The 18,411-nt window shown below is 44.8% G+C and overlaps 1 protein-coding gene, 1 long non-coding RNA gene and 1 other non-coding gene across 3 annotated transcripts in view; 2 read left to right on the top strand and 1 right to left on the bottom strand.

Moving 5' to 3' along the window:
• The window catches only part of spire1b (spire-type actin nucleation factor 1b), a 54,404-nt gene extending 49,510 nt beyond the window's left edge, over positions 1–4,894 (top strand). Inside the window, 6 exon segments of the mRNA XM_057045680.1 lie at positions 1,560–1,697; positions 1,781–1,802; positions 1,805–1,850; positions 1,948–1,975; positions 2,094–2,386; positions 2,566–4,894. Of these exon segments, the coding sequence (XP_056901660.1) occupies positions 1,560–1,697; positions 1,781–1,802; positions 1,805–1,850; positions 1,948–1,975; positions 2,094–2,386; positions 2,566–2,821 (783 nt within the window). The 3' untranslated portion in view covers positions 2,822–4,894.
• A 7,846-nt stretch (positions 4,895–12,740) lies between these two features.
• On the bottom strand, positions 12,741–15,543 carry LOC130532814 (uncharacterized). Its single transcript, XR_008952438.1, has 5 exons — positions 14,818–15,543; positions 14,346–14,534; positions 13,976–14,237; positions 13,082–13,711; positions 12,741–12,940 (listed from the first exon to the last, which is right to left on the bottom strand). It is a non-coding gene; the product is annotated as an uncharacterized LOC130532814 (long non-coding RNA).
• A 964-nt stretch (positions 15,544–16,507) lies between these two features.
• On the top strand, positions 16,508–16,578 carry trnag-gcc (transfer RNA glycine (anticodon GCC)). Its single transcript has one exon. It is a non-coding gene; the product is annotated as a tRNA-Gly (tRNA).
• The last annotated feature ends 1,833 nt before the right edge of the window (positions 16,579–18,411 follow it).

Here is an 18,411-nt window from a genome sequence, read left to right as displayed (position 1 = left end):
TAGCGCCTCACACCCATTCATTCATGCTTCAGAGAGTCTGCGGGTTTGTATGTGTGCAGACGTGAAGGTCCACAGTAGATGTCCTGGGGGGAGGGGGATAAATGAGGCTCGTGAGGTAATGATGAGACAAATGAGGTAATCCTGTGATCTTAATAAAGGAGGTGTCCCCTTCCAGGTTTTGGCTTTACTCGCAGTATGCCACAGGATTTGTTCCGCACTGGAGTAGGTAAAGTATGAGCTGCCCTGCCTTGGAGGGCCTTGTTGACCCATAACCTCACGGTCCTGTATGTCTGCTTCCTTGGCTGTGAACCAATGTAATATGTGCATACTGAGTCCAGGACAGGAGAGAAGAAGGGAAACTCTCTTATCTGTCACTTCCAGCACTTTCCCCACCTCTGTGTAAACCCTCTTTACAAATTATTTTGCACCAGCACCAGCTTCAGCCAGTTGGAATTTGACCTGTTAGAGATTCAGGCCCACTCTAGTTTTGCAGAGAAAATGTCATTTCCAATAGTTCTATTGTGGAGTTTTCATCAGGCATCCATGCTCTGTGTAACACCAGGCTGCCTCCCCCCAGACCAGCTTAACTCACCCTGCCTCATCCTTCTCCAACATTAAGGTGGATCTAAAACCTCCTCATATACACGGAATCTTTGACATCACATCGAATTGGATTTGGAAAGTTGCTTCTCTCCAGAGGCTAAAAAAAGAACCATCTACTTTAGAGGAACAGTTTATATGAGGAGATGTTTAGGATTCATCTTGAGTTTATTCCTCCTCCTTTGTCTGACTGACCTTTGCCATGTGGGTCTCTGCAGATGAGTTCAGTCTCTACATGGGCAGGAGGACGTCCAGCACTCTTTCCCTGGCCAATGTGTCCTCTCTGGCGGAACCCTCCGGGTCTCAGTCAGTACCCCAGAGGAAGAAGCTCCTGAAGGCTCCCAGCCTTGCCGAGCTGGACAGCTCCGACTCTGACGTCAGTCCAAGTTTGAGCCTTTGGGGCTGTTTTTTGCTTGTCGGCCGCGCCGAGTAAAAAGTGGTCAAAGTGTTTGTGCTTCTAATCCAGGATGAGTTTTTAGGACGCACATCAGTCAGCAGCTCCAGCGTGGCGACATCGCTGATGGATGATACGTCCCCAGAGTCAGCAGTGGGGAAGAAAAGTGTGTATACAGGCCGTTACAGTCCGTAGACATGATTTAAGGCAATCAGAAAGAAAATGCTTACACAATTAGCCTGAAATATTAGCATTTATCTTCTACTAGAAACTGTTAAAAACCTAATATTTATTAAAATTCATTCTGAATTATTTTGTCTACTTTTGAACACCAGCCCCCCCCATGTTCCTGCCCATTTCCTCGACACCCCAGCCGGAGAGGCGTCAGACCCCCAGAGGAGGCACTCCATCGAGAAAGAAACCCCGACCAATGTCCGCCAGTTTCAGCCGCCCACCAAGCAGAGTTCGAAGTCGCTGGTGAGCAGGACGGGGGGGCTTTCAGCTGCTGTCCGTCCTGGTTGGGTGAAATTGGAGGCATATCTGATGACTGTGCGTGTCGGTGCAGGAGGAGTTCTGTTTCCCTGTGGAGTGTCTGTCCCTGACCGTGGAGGAGGTGATGCACATCAGACAGGTGCTGGTGAAGGCAGAGCTGGAGAAGTTCCAGCAGTACAAAGACGTCTACAACGCCATGAAGAAGGGAAAGGTGGTTTTTAACGACACACGTGCTTGTAGCAGAGTTTGAACTGTTTTCTTCATCATGGAGTTTATGCTTTTTTTTAACCGCAGCTTTGCTTCTGTTGTCGAACCAAGAGTTTTCCCTCTTCACGTGGTCCTACATCTGCCAGTTCTGCAAAAAGTAACACATTTCAGATTATTGTCAACCTTCAAAGACGCAAATAATGATGAAAATAGTCTAATTCTGCATCCTGTCGTCTCTTCCCTTTTCCTTACAGGCCTGTGTGTTCACAGTGCTGCAAAAAGGTGTGTTGGTTATTATTTGTTTTGCAGATCTTGTTCTAACTAGGATCCATGTCCAGTGGTGATCCTCTTCATATTCCTTCTACTCAGTTGTCATTCTGGTTCTCCTCCCCTCTCACAGATGCGGCTCCCGTCTAAACCTTATTCCAGCTTACCCATCTACTCCATTGGCTCGACAAAAACTCTGCCCAGGGACAAGCTCGGCGCCATCGCTGCCGTCGGGCAGGCGCTGTCTTCGGCCGGAGGGTCTGGTCTGCCAGGACTTGGAGATCATGTTGAGCCGAGCACATTCAAAGGAGGCAAAACAGAAGCATCTAAAGGAGCTGGAAAACCCACTGGATCTGTAGGTGCTGCCAAATCTGAGAAATCCTCCACGAGCCAACAGCGCCATGGCATTCAGAAGACCATGTCCAAGTAAGAGCAGCACCCACAGCTGCTCAGGCTGTACATCACAATTAAATGGATTCAAATATCACTACAGTATGTTTATAAATGACAGTAAAAGTTAACAAGCTGCATACAGACTTGCAACACATGTCCAGCAGCTCAATGCAGAAAGACGTGTTCTAATCCCTTTTCTCTCTTCCCTGTAGGTTATCAAAACACGGCTCCCTCAAATCTCACGATGAACTGGAGCTTCCTCCCGAGATGACGGAAGACTGGGCCAGCATGGAGGTGTGTGTGGACTGCAAGAAGTTCATCACTGACATTATCGCCTCCAGCAAGCACAGCCTGTCACTGGCCAACAAGCGAGCTCGCCTAAAACGCAAGACCCAGTCCTTCTACCTGTCTTCCTCTAAAGGCAGGGAGGAGTACCGGCCCTCTGAACGGACGATCAAGGAGATCTAAATGTGATCTTCCTCCTGCTGCTTCCAGCTCAAACGGCACAATACTAACATGATCTGAGCGCTCTGTACAAATGGCCTGCAGCCCTGATGGTGAAGAGCTCCTGCAGGCTGCAGCCAACCACAGCCCTGCCTGTGTTTATACTCCTATCAAAAGAAAATCAGTCGCTTGTTGCCACCGCTAACGTGAGGATGGACGACGAGCCTCTCACGCCTGCGCTACCAAAGTGAAGCCACTGAATCCTAGTGTGAGTGCTGCCATGTGGTGGCGATGAGCGTGTCAGTCAAGTTTCGAGAACCTAACGGACCATTAAAACCAACTTAATACAACAGCAACAGTGTTGAGAACGCATTCTCCATCACAGATACGTGTTTGCAAGCCATACCAAACAGGAACTTCCTGTATAAAAGTGCATCTGGTCAGTTATTATGGGTAATAGAGCAGCATAACTATATTTTTACAGTCAGTCAATACAATGAAACTGTAAGACACCAAGTAATTATACACAGACCCATTCATGGAAGTGGAGATGAAGGAAAAGTAAACCGTGATCGTTGCAGTGAAGGCTGTGATGGCTGGGACTAAAACTGGCATATATCTGCTGGAAAATTTGGGTCAGCGTGGCTCGAGTTCTTCACAACGTGAGAGCAGGTGCTGCTTCCTCCCTTGACCTCACTTTTGGAACTCTCACCATACATTTTTATATGATATTCACGGTGGCCGCGCGATGGAGGGATCATCTCCGTCCTCCCCGATGGCACAAAACTTTGCTCCAAACCAACTCACACATGACGCAACAAGCACAAAAATCATGTGACGTGTCTTCGGCCCCCTCAGACTGGAGACACAAGAGCTGCCAAGAGATTGAGAAAAAGGTGGAATATTAAAGCTGTGCAGTTTTGTAGGGCTCCTTTTATTATTTTTAAATTCATGTATGCAGTCAATGATTGTTCAGTGGTTTGTTTTATGATGACTGTCTTCACGTGCCGCCTTTAGAAGATCTGCGCTCTGTTCCGTCTCCCCCAGACTTTGTGCCAAACTCAATTTTATTCCCTATTTTGACAAAAATAGTCTAAGATCATCATACCAGTTAAATAATCAATTTATAAGGCATTGAATCTGCTTTATTGTACAGATGTGGGTGTGGGTGATGTGATCATGTGACATCATTTCCCATGATGCCCCTTTAAAGCAGTTAGCATGACAGGAGAAAGTTTTTGCAGTACCGTGTAGGTGCTTTTTTAATTATTATTTACAGATGTCTTTTCTTATACAGTAAATTAAGATTTGTTATGAAATGATGATCTTACAAGATTAACATTCATGTGTTGGTTGAACAGACAGGAAAGAACAACACACTACCTGATCATTTAAAACACGTTACGTTAAACGCCTTCATCGTTCCTCTCCAAAATTGAGCCTCATTGTTGCTTCATCCTTCATCTTCCTCTCCAAGATGTTTCTGCCTTAAGAACTGTTGTGATCGTACGTTGAACAGTCGTCTACTGCAGCGTTATTTTCTGATGGTTGGTTTGAAGATCAGCTGCCTGATGGGTGTTGCCTCTGTGCTCCTTGGGACACTTTTCTGTGTCTGAGGGGGAACCTGCAGGGGAACAATGGAACGTCCACACCAGAGATTTCACAGTGTGATGTCATCATGCATGTACTACAGTGTAGTCTCTACCTTTATCCTGTGTACATTAAATGCTGTAGAGTGCAACAAATCTTGAGTACAAGAATAAACTGTAATGCGGTACTGATCAGTGTATCTATAGTCAGCTTAGAAACAATCATGGGGGCAACCAATTAAGTTGTTTAGTGGAATATTTTTAAAATTAGGATCATGTGACCTTTTTTTCCCCCTTCAATATTCAGTCGAATCTCTGTGGTAATTATTCATTTTGCTGGAGATGGACTTAAAAGGATGCACTGATTGAATGGTAAAATGACTAGCACAATAAAATATCAATGTATTTTAATTATAACAGAAAATGGCAAAAATGACAGAATGCATAAAATAAATGAAAGCAGATACACATGGGGGTGTGAACACCTACATCTTCTGCTGGATTCAAAGAGTGTTTGCATTTTTTACATTTTCAAATAAGGATGCAAATAATTTGAGCAGTCTGAAATTATTGAATTACAATATTAATGGAAAAACTCATTTTAGGATCCCACAATTATGTTGTGAATTACTTCAGCATAAAAAAATCCCCAAAAACTAAAAGCCATTAGATACATAGAACATTTTTTCCAGGACAACTTCTGCATTTATGAAGCCCCGTGATTTCAGGAAACAGTCTTCTTCAGACCAGTGGCCCAAAAGGAGCCTCTGGGTTTAGGATTAGGGGAAGGGAATGGGTTTACTCTTGGTGGAACGGCCGAGGGGAGGGGTCCAGAGCCGGGCGGCAAGGCAGAGGTACCGATGAGGGGCGAGCGGCAGACGAGTCGAGGCCAGGCAGAGGAGTCGAAGCCGGGGAAGCAGATATAGCTGGAGCCACGGAGGCAGAGTGCGTGGTCGGAGACAGGAAGCAGGCAGGTTTCCTGGGGAACAGGCGAGGCGGGCAGGATGAAGACAGGCAGGTCTGGGATGAGCTGCAGCGGAGCCGACAGGTGAGTGGAGTTGGCCTGATGAGGTGGGAGTGGCTGACAGGTAGAGTGGAAAACTACTGAGGGCAGGAAGCAAGGAAAAGAGTTGGGGTTCACTTTTCCCAAAATTTTAGAATCCTGCTCCAGACCCCTTCTTCTTCTTCTTTTTCTCCTTCTTTTCAATGTAGTTCTGTTGAAAGGAGGAATTGGTTTTAGTTTTCACATCCACACATTTAACTTCCAAAACCAGGAGTGACGGGACAAACAAATCTGCGGCTGCTTACCCAAAGCTGCTGGAAGTTCTCTTGGAAGTGCTCAGTTTCCTGCTTCCTCTCCTCCTCTTGCTGTTTGCGCAGGGTCTCTTGTTCGTGGAGTTTCTCCTCCAGCTCCGACTGGTGTTTTCTCCACCGCTGAGCTTCGGTCTGCCAGGACTCGATCAACGTGGTCAGCTGCTTCTTCAAGCAGTCGTCCCTCTCTTCCCTCATCCCTCTCTCAAGCTGCTGTCTCAGCCTCTCCTCTCTCTCACGCATCTCATGCTGGTCCTTCTCTCTCTCCTCCAGGAGCTTCCTCTGGAATTCTTCCTGCACGCCAATGAGCCTCTGCCTCATCCACGCCTCCATCTGCTGTTCTTTTTCTGAGAATTGCAGTTTCAGAGCCTCTTCCTTCTTGGAGAGCTCTACGTGGTCTCCGTGCTCCGGACTCTGGTGGCTGTCATTGGTTCCACTGCGCAACTTCTCCTCCAGATCAGAGCACTTGTCTTGGCTGACTGTGAGATCAGCCCTTGCCTGGTTCAGCTGGGTCAGGGTGTCCATATGAGCCACTGTTCTTATCTGGCGCCTTTTGGTGCTCCGGCTCAACTGCTCGTCCTTCTCAGCCAGCTGTTCTTTTAGCTGCCTGACTTCATGCTGAAGCTCCGTCACTGACCTCAGCAGCTTTTTGTTCTCTTCCTGTATCTTCTCCATTGGTCTTCCTGTTCTTACTTTTTTGTTTAAAATGTAGATCACTTTAGCAGCTTCTCTTATGTTATTCTGTTATGCTGTTTCATTAACACAAGTAGATAGTTTAAGTATATAAGGATTTATGTTTAGGACTAGAGTTTTAGGCTTTGGTGTTGTGCCTTTAATGTCCTTTTTTGTCAGGCTTTGACAAGGCTTTATGGTTTTGTCAGGCTTTAAAAGTTTTAACCGTTCATCATCAGAGCACATCAAAGACAGTGTTCTGTAGAACCAGCCAACGGAACAGCAGCACTACAGGGAGTGCAGAATTTTTAGGCAAGTTGTAATTTTGAGGATTAATTTTATTATTGAACAACAGTCATGTTCTTAATGAACCCAAAAGACTCATTAATATTAAAGCTGAATATTTTTGGGAGTTGGAGTGGGGCTTTTTTAGTTTTAGCTACTTTAGGAGGATATCTGTGTGCAGGTGACTATTACTTTGCGCATAATTATTAGGCAACTTAACAAAAAACGAATATATACCCATTTCAATTATTTATTTTCACCAGGGAAACCAATATAACAGCTCAACAATCACAAATATACATTTCTGACATTCAAAAACAAATCAGTGACCAGTATAGCCACCTTTCTTTGCAAACACACTCAAAAGCCTGCCATCCATGGATTCTGTCGGTGTTTTGATCTGTTCACGATCAACATTGCGTGCAGCAGCAACCACAGCCTCCCAGACACTGTTTTCCCTCCTTGTAAATCTCACATTTGATGAGGGACCACAGGTTCTCTGTGGGGTTCAGATCAGGTGAACAAGGAGGCCATGTCATTAGTTTTTCTTCTTTTAGGCCCTTTCTTGCCAGCCAGGCTGTGGAGCACTTGGATGCGTGTGATGGAGCATTGTCCTGCATGAAAATCATGTTTTTCTTGAAGGATGCAGACTTCTTCCTGTACCACTGCTTAAAGAAGGTGTCTTCCAGAAACTGGCAGGAGGACTGGGAGTTGAGCTTTAATCCATCCTCAACCCGAAAAGGCCCCACAAGCTCATCTTTGATGATACCAGCCCATATCAGTACCCCACCTCCACCTTGCTGGCGTCTGAGTCGGACTGGAGCTGTCTGCCCTTTACCGATCCAGCCACGGGCCCATCCATCTGGCCCATCAAGACTCACTCTCATTTCATCAGTCCATAAAACCCTAGAAAAATCAGTCTTGAGATATTTCTTGGCCCAGTCTTGACTTTTCAGCTTGTGTCTTGTTCAGTGGTGGTCGTTTTTTAGCCTTTCTTACCTTGGCCATGTCTCTGAGTATTGCTCACTTGTGCTTTTGGGCACTCCAGTGATGTTGCAGCTCTGAAATATGGCAAAACTGATGGCAAGTGGCATCTTGGCAGCTGCACGCTTGACTTTTCTCAGTTCATGGGCAGTTATTTTGCGCAATGGTTTTTCCACACGCTTCTTGCGACCCTGTTGACTATTTTGAAGGAAACGCTTGATTGTTTCAATGTATTTTAATTATAACAGAAAATGGCAAAAATGACAGAATGCATGAAATAAATGAAAGCAGATACACATGGGGGTGTGAACACCTACATCTTCTGCTGGATTCAAAGAGTGTTTGCATTTTTTACATTTTTAAATAAGGATGCAAATAATTTGAACAGTCTGAAATTATTGAATTACAATATTAATGGAAAAACTCATTTTAGGATCCCACAATTATGTTGTGAATTACTTCAGCATAAAAAAATCCCCCAAAACTAAAAGCCATTAGATACATAGAACATTTTTTCCAGGACAACTTCTGCATTTATGAAGCCCCATGATTTCAGGAAACAGTCTTCTTCAGACCAGTGGCCCAAAAGGAGCCTCTGGGTTTAGGATTAGGGGAAGGGAATGGGTTTACTCTTGGTGGAACGGCCGAGGGGAGGGGTCCAGAGCCGGGCGGCAAGGCAGAGGTACCGATGAGGGGCGAGCGGCAGACGAGTCGAGGCCAGGCAGAGGAGTCGAAGCCGGGGAAGCAGATTATAGCTGGAGCCACGGAGGCAGAGTGCGTGGTTGGAGACAGGAAGCAGGCAGGTTTCCTGGGGAACAGGCGAGGCGGGCAGGATGAAGACAGGCGGGTCTGGGATGAGCTGCAGCGGAGCCGACAGGTGAGTGGAGTTGGCCTGATGAGGTGGGAGTGGCTGACAGGTAGAGTGGAAAACTACTGAGGGCAGGAAGCAAGGAAAAGAATTGGGGTTCACTTTTTCCAAAATTTTAGAATCCTGCTCCAGACCCCTTTCTTCTTCTTCTTTTTCTCCTTCTTTTCAATGTAGTTCTGATGAAAGGAGGAATTGGTTTTAGTTTTCACATCCACACATTTAAACTTCCAAAACCAGGAGTGACGGGACAAACAAATCTGCGGCTGCTTACCCAAAGCTGCTGGAAGTTCTCTTGGAAGCGCTCAGTTTCCTGCTTCCTCTCCTCCTCTTGCTGTTTGCGCAGGGTCTCTTGTTCCTGGAGTTTCTCCTCCAGCTCTGACTGGTGGTTTCTCCAGCGCTGAGCTTCGGTCTGCCAGGACTCGATCAACGTGGTCAGCTGCTTCTTCAAGCAGTCGTCCCTCTCTTCCCTCATCCCTCTCTCAAGCTGCTGCCTCAGCCTCTCCTCTCTCTCACGCATCTCACGCTGGTCCTTCTCTCTCTCCTCCAGGAGCTTCCTCTGGAATTCTTCCTGCACGCCAATGAGCCTCTGCCTCATCCACGCCTCCATCTGCTTCTCTTTTTCTGAGAATTGCAGTTTCAGAGCCTCTTCTTTCTCGGAGAGCTCTACGTGGTCTCCGTGCTCCGGACTCTGGTGGCTGTCATTGGTTCCACTGCGCAACTTCTCCTCCAGATCAGAGCACTTGTCTTGGCTGACTGTGAGATCAGCCCTTGCCTGGTTCAGCTGGGTCAGGGCGTCCATATGAGCCACTGTTCTTATCTGGCGCCTTTTGGTGCTCCGGCTCAACTGCTCGTCCTTCTCAGCCAGCTGTTCTTTTAGCTGCCTGACTTCATGCTGAAGCTCCGTCACTGACCTCAGCAGCTTTTTGTTCTCTTCCTGTATCTTCTCCATTGGTCTTCCTGTTCTTACTTTTTTGTTTAAAATGTAGATCACTTTAGCAGCTTCTCTTATGTTATTCTGTTATGCTGTTTCACTAACACAAGTACATAGTTTAAGTATATAAGGATTTATGTTTAGGACTAGAGTTTTAGTCTTTGGTGTTGTGCCTTTAATGTCCTTTTTTGTCAGGCTTTGACAAGGCTTTACGGTTTTGTCAGGCTTTAAAAGTTTTAACCGTTCATCATCAGAGCACATCAAAGACAGTGTTCTGTAGAACCAGCCAATGGAACAGCAGCGCTAGTGGGAATGCTAGTTTTGTTTTTCTCCAATTGTATTTAGTCTTTTAGTTGAATATTTATGTCAGCAATTAAGTCATCAGAAATCTACCCCCAATGTGCCTACGACACATCAACTGAAAGCACTTTCTGACTTTCCTGTCTTGTTGAAGCGTCTGTGGTCCCACTCAGTTGCTCTAACTTCATTTTATTACACCTATTCAACATTTAGAAAAAGCTCAGTGTGTCCTATTGCTGTGGTAATTGTTCATTTTGCTGGAGATGGACTTAAAAGGATGCAGTGATTGAATGGTAAAATGGCTAGCACAATAAAATATCAATGTATTTTAATTATAACAGAAAATGGCAAAAATGACAGAATGCATAAAATAAATGAAAGCAGATGCACATGGGGGTGTGAACACCTTCATCTTCTGCTGGATTCAAAGAGTGTTTGCATTTTTTACATTTTCAAATAAGGATGCAAATAATTTGAGCAGTCTGAAATTATTGAATTACAATATTAATGGAAAAACTCACTTTAGGATCCCACAATTATGTTGTGAATTACTTCAGCATAAAAAAATCCCCCAAAACTAAAAGCCATTAGATACATAGAACATTTTTTCCAGGACAACTTCTGCATTTATGAAGCCCTGTGATTTCAGGAAACTGTCTTCTTCAGACCAGTGGCCCAAAAGGAGCCTCTGGGTTTAGGATTAGGGGAAGGGAATGGGTTTACTCTTGGTGGAACGGCCGAGGGGAGGGGTCCAGAGCCGGGCGGCAAGGCAGAGGTACCGATGAGGGGCGAGCGGCAGACGAGTCGAGGCCAGGCAGAGGAGTCGAAGCCGGGGAAGCAGATTATAGCTGGAGCCACGGAGGCAGAGTGCGTGGTCGGAGACAGGAAGCAGGCAGGTTTCCTGGGGAACAGGCGAGGCGGGCAGGATGAAGACAGGCAGGTCTGGGATGAGCTGCAGCGGAGCCGACAGGTGAGTGGAGTTGGCCTGATGAGGTGGGAGTGGCTGACAGGTAGAGTGGAAAACTACTGAGGGCAGGAAGCAAGGAAAAGAGTTGGGGTTCACTTGTTCAAAATTTTAGAATCCTGCTCCAGACCCCTTTCTTCTTCTTCTTTTTCTCCTTCTTTTCAATGTAGTTCTGATGAAAGGAGGAATTGGTTTTAGTTTTCACATCCACACATTTAAACTTCCAAAACCAGGAGTGACTGGACAAACAAATCTGCGGCTGCTTACCCAAAGCTGCTGGAAGTTCTCTTGGAAGCGCTCAGTTTCCTGCTTCCTCTCCTCCTCTTGCTGTTTGCGCAGGGTCTCTTGTTCGTGGAGTTTCTCCTCCAGCTCTGACTGGTGTTTTCTCCAGCGCTGAGCTTCGGTCTGCCAGGACTCGATCAACGTGGTCAGCTGCTTCTTCAAGCAGTCGTCTCTTCTTCCCTCATCCCTCTCTCAAGCTGCTGCCTCAGCCTCTCCTCTCTCTCACGCATCTCATGCTGGTCCTTCTCTTTCTCCTCCAGGAGCTTCCTCTGGAATTCTTCCTGCACGCCAATGAGCCTCTGCCTCATCCACGCCTCCATCTGCTTCTCTTTTTCTGAGAATTGCAGTTTCAGAGCCTCTTCTTTCTCGGAGAGCTCTACGTGGTCTCCGTGCTCCGGACTCTGGTGGCTGTCATTGGTTCCACTGCGCAACTTCTCCTCCAGATCAGAGCACTTGTCTTGGCTGACTGTGAGATCAGCCCTTGCCTGGTTCAGCTGGGTCAGGGCGTCCATATGAGCCACTGTTCTTATCTGGCGCCTTTTGGTGCTCCGGCTCAACTGCTCGTCCTTCTCAGCCAGCTGTTCTTTTAGCTGCCTGACTTCATGCTGAAGCTCCGTCACTGACCTCAGCAGCTTTTTGTTCTCTTCCTGAATCTTCTCCATTGGTCTTCCTGTTCTTACTTTTTTGTTTAAAATGTAGATCACTTTAGCAGCTTCTGTTATGTTATTCTGTTATGCTGTTTCACTAACACAAGTAGATAGTTTAAGTATATAAGGATTTATGTTTAGGACTAGAGTTTTAGTCTTTGGTGTTGTGCCTTTTATGTCAGGCTTTGAACCAGGCGTGTCCAAACCCAGGCAGCAAGTAGCCCTGACCACTCCAGGTGTCCAGAGGCTGCCTGAAAAGAAAAACGGGAGCTGAAACATGAATTTAATAATCAGGTGTTTTATTTAGCAGCCCCCTCTGGGATACCTTACGGAGCATATCAATAACAACAAGCCCTAAATGTTGTTAAATGTTGTATTTATTGGCTTCCAGTACATACTCTGCAGATCCAACTAATCAGGACAGTAGCCTAAATGCAAATGCAGGGCTGACGTCAGGTGTAAAGAGTCTCTCAATGTCAAAGCCAGTTAGTCGCTTTTCAGAGTGGCAGAGAACTGGGGTCAGCAAAGAAGGGTGTTGCTGTAGTGCTGTCAGAAACTGAAGGGCTGAAAGGCCATCTTTGAATCTACAAAGTGAACACAAACACTTTCACTGCTGTGTAGTGCCAACAGCAACAACCAATTAAACTATCTAAATTGTATTATCTTAAGTTTATATATTTTATAAGTTATATTTGTTCGTTATATTGAGTATTTATAGATTAGCATAAGGCAGAGAATGGAGAGACAGACATCATATAGGCTAGCAGTTGTAACACCATAGATATACAGTACATGCCATGAGACATTTCAAGCAAATTCATTTTTGGGGGTGGGGTGGAACGACAAAAAACAAATGAAAATTTAACTTACCTGTCAATTACAGATGAGTTGAGGTCAATGACATACCATCGGACGTAGTCTGCCACAATGTCCTTCTTTTCTTCAGTTAGAAAGTTAGCAGCCGCTAACCAATGGTACAGCTGATTCACGTTGTACGTACTTCAGATAGCGACGGCCATGCTACACTAACTTTGCTTAGCAGTAACAGGCTGTTGAGACGTCCCCGGTACGGCTGGTTCTTCAGTCTGTGCTGCGGCATTTAAAAACGACCGACCACAGAAACCACAAATCGGCGTCAATCTGCTCAAATGTTTGCCACAAAACGGGCAAAAGGCCACTTGCATGTCGTCCATCCTGCGTCACGATGAAGTCCTTACCCGCTTTCGATTCAGGTCAGTTTGGCCATCAATGTACATCGCCAGCAATGGAACATGCCTGTTCTGCACACAATACTGTGATGGTTGCTCGTTCTGTTGGTAAAACAAAGTTGTTGTTGTTTTTTTTAAAGGCAATTTTCCACTGTGCTGTTTGATACAATATGATCATCTTAAAATAACACATAAATGTGGAAATCAATCTACCATCAAATGTTCCCCCCCCTCCTCACTTACAGTTTGATATCTGGATCTTAGAGCCAAAATTGTCCTTCGGACGCGTCTGTTCCTCACCAGACGGCGGGATCGCAGCAAAAGAATATTAAAGATAATGAAAAGCAGTTCTGGAGCCATTTTGTGATGTAAAATTCCTGTATTACTTATATAGATATTTGAGAATGTACCATCATGTCATGGCGCGAAAATGTCACCGGACACTAATTATTTGAGATAATAAGGAAGTGTTATGTTATTGTTATTGACATTAATATTTTAATCTATTATTATTATATAAAGATAATAATAGGGTAAAATATTGCACTTTCAAAGAAACGAGCGCTGAATGTGTTGGGTATGTTTCGGATGGGTTAAAATAATTAAATGGACCTGGCCACTTTTCCCGGGGAACGGGGAACGGTTCGTTATTATTATGCGACAACATTACGTCATTTTACGTGCGCCGTAGTGTCCGAAAGCTAATTTTGAATTGAGTGCGCTACGTAGTTCACTCAATCCATGTCCCCCATGTAGTGAGTAGTGAATAGGGAACGAGTGTGTGGTTTCGGAAACAGCCACGGTCTCATCCAAAGATCTGTCCACATCCCAACTGAGCAGGAACACTATCACCCTCTCCACAATCGACTGGACCTGGAGAGGAAAAAACACTGATTTAGGAGGACCAACTGTTCCCACAAGTCCTATATTTACCAAAAAATACTACATTCACATGTTCCTGTTGCCTTTCACATAGTTTTGAGGCTCCAGTTGATCCAGTTTCTATCTTCCGTTGCAGTGTACTTTAACTCCAGGCTCCTCTATTGTACTTTTACCCCTCCACATTTCAGGCCAGTTAATTTACTAAACAATAAGAAGCATAATTTGTTAATCACTGATGTAAAGACGCTCTGTTACTGAGAACAAACCACGTCTGGATTCGACTGTGGTTCGTAATACATCATCCACTGGCCACCACTCGTCATGCAGGTATACAGCCAAGACTGAGTTGTAAAACACGACACTTTACTGCTTGTCTTTCACGTCTGATGGGGGATCACAAGTCTGGTTCCGGACCTTGTGTCGGGTCACCGGAGGGGTGAAGCGCCAACAGTGTGCAGTCAGCTCCACCATCTTCAAACAGCTGCAAGCGCGTTACATTGTTTACTGTTATGGTTGTCTGAGGAAAAAAAGGACAGACTAGTTGGTTTTTTAACCCCACAATCAAGAGGAACATTCTTGTGACTGAGGATGCAAACTGGTCATAAAAAGCAGTAATAGGTGTTACCTTATTGGTCGTGGAAGATTGGAATTCTTTAGTTTTATGAGGCATTTGCTCCAGAGAAGAGAGGTACTGTTCAGATGCCAATGTGAGATCTGTGTCGCCCACAACTGGAAGGTCTACGGCAGGGGTCGGCAACCCGCGGCTCGAGAGCCGCATGCGGCTCTTTAGCGCCGCCCTAGTGGCTCTCTGGAGCTTTAGCAAATATAGGGAAAAGATGTGTGAATATATTTTTTGTTTTAATATAATTTCTGTAGGAGGAAAAACATGACAAACATTCTTAAAGTTTTCCAATGCTGTAAAAATTTGTATAATAATATTTAATTTCCACATCTCATTATAATGGAAGTTAAACTTAAAGCACCACCGTACAGCAGAGTGGTCACGTGGTGCGTCATTCGCTCCAGGATGCTCGTTATGTATTTGTAGCCTAATTATCATTTTGATAGTAGGCTAATAAAGCAATATAGACACTTACAGCATGTGTTGCCTTCATTATAAGGCATTTCAGTTTTTGCGGCTCCAGACGGATTTGTTATTGTTTTCTTGGTCCAATATGGCTCTTTCAACAGTTTGCGTTGCCGACCCCTGGTCTACGGGATACATGGTGATCTCGCCTGTGTACAGATCACTTTCTTACACCTGCACATGTAATCAACAACCTGAAAAAAATGATTTTAATAATCCCATGACAGGACTGGATGGAGAATCCCCACAGTGCATTAGAATTATGTCTCATATTTGGAAAGCTACTAATATTAGTTGGGTTAAAGTCACTTACGCAAAATGACGTAACCGTCACGTTAAATGCACTAGTAATAATAAATCCTCCGTGAGAACTGATTCAAATGTAATAAAAACAAAAGGATATACAGTATGACAAAGGTACTGCTGCTTTTTGAGACCATGATTTTGAAGATTATTCGGAACAAGATTTCGCTGAACCGAAACTTGACTACTTCCAAGCGCTGCTCAACGAGCAATGTTCACATTAGCAAGAAGGGTCGTTTTACAAAAGTACTGCCCGACTTAAAACAGAAGTCGTGCGTATGACATGCAGTCGTTGTCTTACTGTTCCGGTCCATAAATACTTGCGCAGACCCAGAACTTGCAGTGTGTAAATCGGGGCCTGTAACGAAATGCCCAAGGTTGACATATGTCGTGGACTTCAGCGCCCCCTTGTGTCCATAGAGGGATATGACACCCCCAGCGTCAGTGTACTATGATCTGTTGATTCTCCTAATCTCTCCTAATCCACTGATGTGTACAATAACTGTTGGATGAACACAACATTACCTGTTAGGGTCTTTAAAAAAAAGGCACACTCGGACGGAACTCTCAAAATATCATCAAAGCCAAACGGGAGCTTTCTGACCTGTAGTACATGTTTTCCGCAGTACTTAAGCCTTCCTAAAGCTACAGTAGACGTCTTATTAAATAAAGGAAAAGATGGGAATTTTGTTCTCAATCCACAATCTGCACAAGCATACAGCGTTAGTTATTATTCTTTATGCCAGAAATTTGTGTTTTATTGGGAAAGAGGGTTGATAAACAGTCAGTTTGCGCAGGGGAAATGGAGGTAATAATCCAGTAATACCAGGGTCACAGCCTGAGCGCATGCGCAGTGAGCGGCGCTGAGCGCGCCACACTGGTCAGCGTTAATTGGGAGCGCGTCAGAGCGGAGCCAGTTGTCTTCATCGCCTGAAGAGACGGCCCAGATGAAGTTCGGACGGTATTGTTTATCTCAGACGAATTTTAAGTCATTTTCCTGACTGTGTCATATTTATAGTTTGGTTTGTGGCTATTGCTTTATGTTGTTATGTTTGGTAGTTGGGTTTCTGTTTGTTAATTGGGTGGTTGCATTGCGATGGTTGTTCTGAGGATTATACCCTTTATTTAGTGTCAGACGACATTATTGTGGTCGTATTCAAGCTGTTAAGTGTGTGACAATTTCTGTCCAAGCTTTATATCGTTAATTACCACGTGAAGTGCGTGTTAATTTATGCGTGTAGATACCTCTATTTGACCACTAGATGGCAGCATAGTTACTCAAGAGACGCCATTATTTGGAACGCTTTTATTCTCGTTTATAGTTGAGAATTAAGTTAAGTCTGGTTAATTAACAGGTTAAGTTTCTTTAAAAATTTCGGTTTTTTGGCCCAATTTATGCATTGGTGGTTCAGTGGTAGAATTCTCGCCTGCCACGCGGGAGGCCCGGGTTCGATTCCCGGCCAATGCAAAACATTTTTATCTTAATCTTATGTTTTATTGAATTTGATCATATGAGAACACTCTATAGCTTTTTTTAGAGGGGTGGTGTGTGGGGGGGGGGGGGGGGGGGATTCTTCCGCCGCTAGTAGGCGCCTTTTTCCCCTTTAGACTCAGCGACACTGCGCTCTCTCTCTCTCTCTCTCTCTCTCTCTCTCTCTCTCTCTCTCTCTCTCTCTCTCTCTCCTCTCTCTCTCTCTCTCCTCTATATATCGCTTACGAAGGTGAACAGCGTTTGTGTTTTAATGTCTCAATCATGAGAATGGCATTAGGAGTTCATGTTAATTTTCATGGAAAAACACGTCTTTACTGTGCATACATAAGCTGTTATTTTCTATAGTCAACTACAATCTGCCATGTCTCCAAAGATGTCCTCATCCTCTGGTGGTTTCTGCAGGTGTGGGAAGACCTCAAGTAATTGTTGGCACAGTGGACAGCATTTCATCTTTTTCTCGTGAATCTGCTGCAAGGCCTGTGGAAAGACCTGGTTTGCTGACAACCCTCGATGGCTGGAGAAGCTGCCTAACCGTTCATCATCAGAGCAGATCAAAGACCAGCCACTGAAAACAGCAGCGCTAGTGGGAATGCTAGTTTTGTTGTTTTTCTCCAATTGTATTTAGTCTTTTAGTTGAATATTTATGTCAGCAATTAAGTCATCAGAAATCTACCCCCAATGTGCCTACGACAATCAAATGAACTGAAAGCACTTTTGACTTTTCTTCTGTTGAAGCGTCTGTGGTCCCACTCAGTTGCTCTAACTTCATTTTATTACACCTATTCAACATTTATAAAAGCTCAGTGTGTCCTATTTCTGTAATTGTTCATTTTGCTGGAGATGGACTTAAAAGGATGCACTGATTGAATGGTAAAATGGCTAGCACAATAAAATATCAATGTATTTTAATTATAACATAAAATGGCAGAATGCATAAAATAAATGAAAGCAGATGCACATGGGGGTGTGAACACCTTCATCTTCTGCTGGATTCAAAGAGTGTTTGCATTTTTTACATTTTTAATAAGGATGCAAATAATTTGAACAGTCTGAAATTATTGAATTGAATTACAATATTAATGGAAAAACTCATTTTAGGATCCCACAATTATGTTGTGAATTACTTCAGCATAAAAAAATCCCCAAAAACTAAAAGCCATTAGATACATAGAACATTTTTTCCAGGACAACTTCTGCATTTATGAAGCCCCGTGATTTCAGGAAACAGTCTTCTTCAGACCAGTGGCCCAAAAGGAGCCTCTGGGTTTAGGATTAGGGGAAGGGAATGGTTTACTCTTGGTGGAACGGCCGAGGGGAGGGGTCCAGAGCCGGGCGGCAAGGCAGAGGTACCGATGAGGGGCGAGCGGCAGACGAGTCGAGGCCAGGCAGAGGAGTGGAAGCCGGGGAAGCAGATTATAGCTGGAGCCACGGAGGCAGAGTGCGTGGTCGGAGACAGGAAGCAGGCAGGTTTCCTGGGGAACAGGCGAGGCGGGCAGGATGAAGACAGGCAGGTCTGGGATGAGCTGCAGCGGAGCCGACAGGTGAGTGGAGTTGGCCTGATGAGGTGGGAGTGGCTGACAGGTAGAGTGGAAAACTACTGAGGGCAGGAAGCAAGGAAAAGAGTTGGGGTTCACTTTTTCCAAAATTTTAGAATCCTGCTCCAGACCCCTTTCTTCTTCTTCTTTTTCTCCTTCTTTTCAATGTAGTTCTGATGAAAGGAGGAATTGGTTTTAGTTTTCACATCCACACATTTAAACTTCCAAAACCAGGAGTGACGGGACAAACAAATCTGCGGCTGCTTACCCAAAG

This window comes from Takifugu flavidus, chromosome 10 (assembly GCF_003711565.1).
Source record: "Takifugu flavidus isolate HTHZ2018 chromosome 10, ASM371156v2, whole genome shotgun sequence".
NCBI lineage: Eukaryota > Metazoa > Chordata > Actinopteri > Tetraodontiformes > Tetraodontidae > Takifugu > Takifugu flavidus.
The sequence above is the reverse complement of the archived record's forward strand: the minus strand, read 5'-3'. Positions and strand labels throughout refer to the sequence as shown.